This window comes from Microtus ochrogaster, chromosome 1 (genome assembly GCF_000317375.1).
Source record: "Microtus ochrogaster isolate Prairie Vole_2 chromosome 1, MicOch1.0, whole genome shotgun sequence".
Classification (NCBI taxonomy): Eukaryota; Metazoa; Chordata; class Mammalia; order Rodentia; family Cricetidae; genus Microtus; species Microtus ochrogaster.
This window is the reverse complement of record NC_022009.1, coordinates 61,301,408-61,304,014: the sequence shown is the minus strand read 5'-3', so window position 1 is coordinate 61,304,014 and position 2,607 is coordinate 61,301,408. Positions and strand designations below refer to the sequence as shown.

General features: G+C 40.1%; 1 protein-coding gene across 6 annotated transcripts in view; it reads right to left on the bottom strand.

Annotated features, from left to right (window-relative positions):
* Heatr5a (HEAT repeat containing 5A) overlaps positions 1-2,607 on the bottom strand; it is a 104,120-nt gene that overhangs the window by 22,006 nt on the left and 79,507 nt on the right. For all 6 annotated transcript variants that reach the window (XM_013347229.2, XM_026781950.1, XM_026781955.1 and 3 more), the window contains 2 exons: positions 1,843-2,082; positions 172-353 (listed from right to left, as the gene is read on the bottom strand). In XM_013347229.2, the coding sequence (XP_013202683.1) occupies positions 172-353; positions 1,843-2,082 (422 nt within the window). The remainder of the gene's footprint in view (positions 1-171; positions 354-1,842; positions 2,083-2,607) is intronic.

Here is a 2,607-nt window from a genome sequence, read left to right as displayed (position 1 = left end):
TGCGCCACCACCGCCCGGCCAAATACATGTATTTTCTATGCACCAATGTTAAGGGCCACAGGTTAGAAGAGAGTCTTTATGAACTAAAAGGTGGCATGAGATGACTTTGTAGCTTTTATCGGTGTGTGTGTTAGTAGTAGTACCAGGAGAACCTGAACAAGTGACGCTTACATTGGCTTGATACTGTTCCAGGATAACATGACCTGGAAACTCTGGCTCTGCAATATCTGCAAATCGCCGAATAACAACCAAGAGTGTGTCGAGGCCAGAGAGACGCAGCTGGTCACTATGGTCTGTTGCAGCCATAAAAGCCATGCGAATTAGGTCAGCAAGGTGGAGCACCAAAAAATCATCTAGAAGATGAAAAATATGCATTATCATGAAGAAGAATAAGCTGAAACTAAGATTTGTGTTACGTGATAATGTTCTCTCCTTATTTCATAGCCCACACTTGCTTTTAGGCTCTCTTGATTTGATTTACTGCTCTGTTTCATCCTGTGTTAAATAGACTTTCAGGCTAAATTTAATGCACACTCAAATATACACAAAACCATCTGAAACCAAAATGTTATATATATAGCTGTGCAAAAGCCCAAAACAGAATTAACAGTCTTTAAGAACAAGTGCTAGCAGTTTCCTCAATAAACACTTTGTCCAGACTGTCTGATAAAAGCACATGAATTAATTGTACTTAGCAGAGCTCGGGGTGTGACGAACTTGGCCGTAATTCATTTTCTTTATGCCAAGTTGGTGACAAGGGACTTTAAAAAGTTCCATGTGGCTCTTTATATGGATTATGTTTTTTCTGTCTTGTCAAACACAGAAATATATAAAAACAACTCTATCTACAGAAATGAAAAATGCAAATTCCTTTAATTCCTAAAGCATATTCTTGCTATAAAAATTCTGAGGAGAAACAAAAGTAAATCATTTAAGGGTTCCAGTAGTACTTAGGAAACCAGCGTTTACCTAGAAAACATGTTAGAGTTCACAATAAAACCACCACCTTTTAGTAAAAGCCAACTACAGTCTTCATTTCTAGCATGGAGTCAGAGAGTACCAGTGAATGGCACACTGATTTTGTATCGTTAGTGTTTAAAACTACATTCATCCCAATGATATGAAAATATCACCAACTCCAGCCGGACTGGGAAGAAACAAGCATAGGACCAAACTAGTCCCTCTGAATGTGACTGACAGTTGAATTGCTGGGGCAGACTGCGGGGCCACTGGCAGTGGCACCAGGATTTATCCCAACTGCATGTATTGGCTTTTTGGGAACCTATTCTCTTTGGATATATAGCTTGCTCAGCCTATATATAGAAGGGAAGGCCCTGGACCGTCCCCAAAGCAATGTACCTTACTCTCTCTGAAGACTGGATAGGGGTGGGGTGGGAGGGTGTGTGGAGGGAATGGGAGGAGGGAAGGGAGTGGGAACTTGGATTGGTATGTATAATGAAAAAAGCTTACTTTCTTTAAAAAAAAAAAAAACCCATAAAAATAAAAAAATAAAATAAATGCTTGCTTGAAAACTATTAAACACAATGTATATTCAGACTTGCAATACCAACATTTTGATTTAAATTTTTTAAAAAAATATTACATTTCCTAATGTGTGTGTGTGTGCGCATGTGCACATGTATATTATGGACATGTGTGTCATAGTGCATGCAACCACAAGGAATTGGTTCTTCCCTTCTACCATACAGGTTCCAGGAACTGAAGGCGGTGGGCTGGCGCAGGGAGAATAAGGCCCGGCAGTGCTGAGGCTTTATTTTAGGTGGGAACCACAGCAGTCAGCTCTCTGCTTTCATCCTGGCTGTTCCGCTCCGTGTCACTTACTTCTCGAATCACTTTTTTTCATTTCCTGTGCCAAAGCGATGTCAAAATGGGCGCGGTTCGCATTTTCACACTGGTTAATTATTCTACAGACACAGTCAGCAGCAAAGACTCTGGTGGCCCATCTAGGATTACTGAAAGGGTGTGGTTTCCCATCACTCCTGCTGGTCAAAACCGAGGCATCGTCACCCCTGTCTCCTTCTTCCTCTTGCGTTGTATCCAGGCAAGTTACAGCTGTGAAATCTTCGTCAAGGGAAAACATAAGTAACTACAATTAATTGGAAGACACAGCTATTAAAGAACACAAAATACAACTCCAAATGCAGACTAGAATTACTATTAACCAATCATACACCTTTATGATAACATAAGATAATTAGGTCTCATAGCAACTGGCAACAATCAGTTGTCATTCTGACCTCCACAGACATGTACTTGTACATGTGCACTCCCATCACAGACACACCAATAATGATGATAAAATTACCACATACTGTGATAATTATTAATCCCTTGCATGAAGATGGTTGTACTTAATAAAATTCAAAATCTCAACAATAAGGCCTTAAGTGGGTTTAAGGAGATTCTTGAACCTACTGAAATAGTCAGGGGACATGCATACACTTTTTTGTTAGAACATTCACTGCTTCTATCGCCATGCACAAAACTCAAGTCCAAATGGATTAAAGACCTTAATATCAGTCCGAACACACTGAACCTGATAGAAGAGAAAGTGGGAAGTACTCTACAACACATGGGCACAGGAGA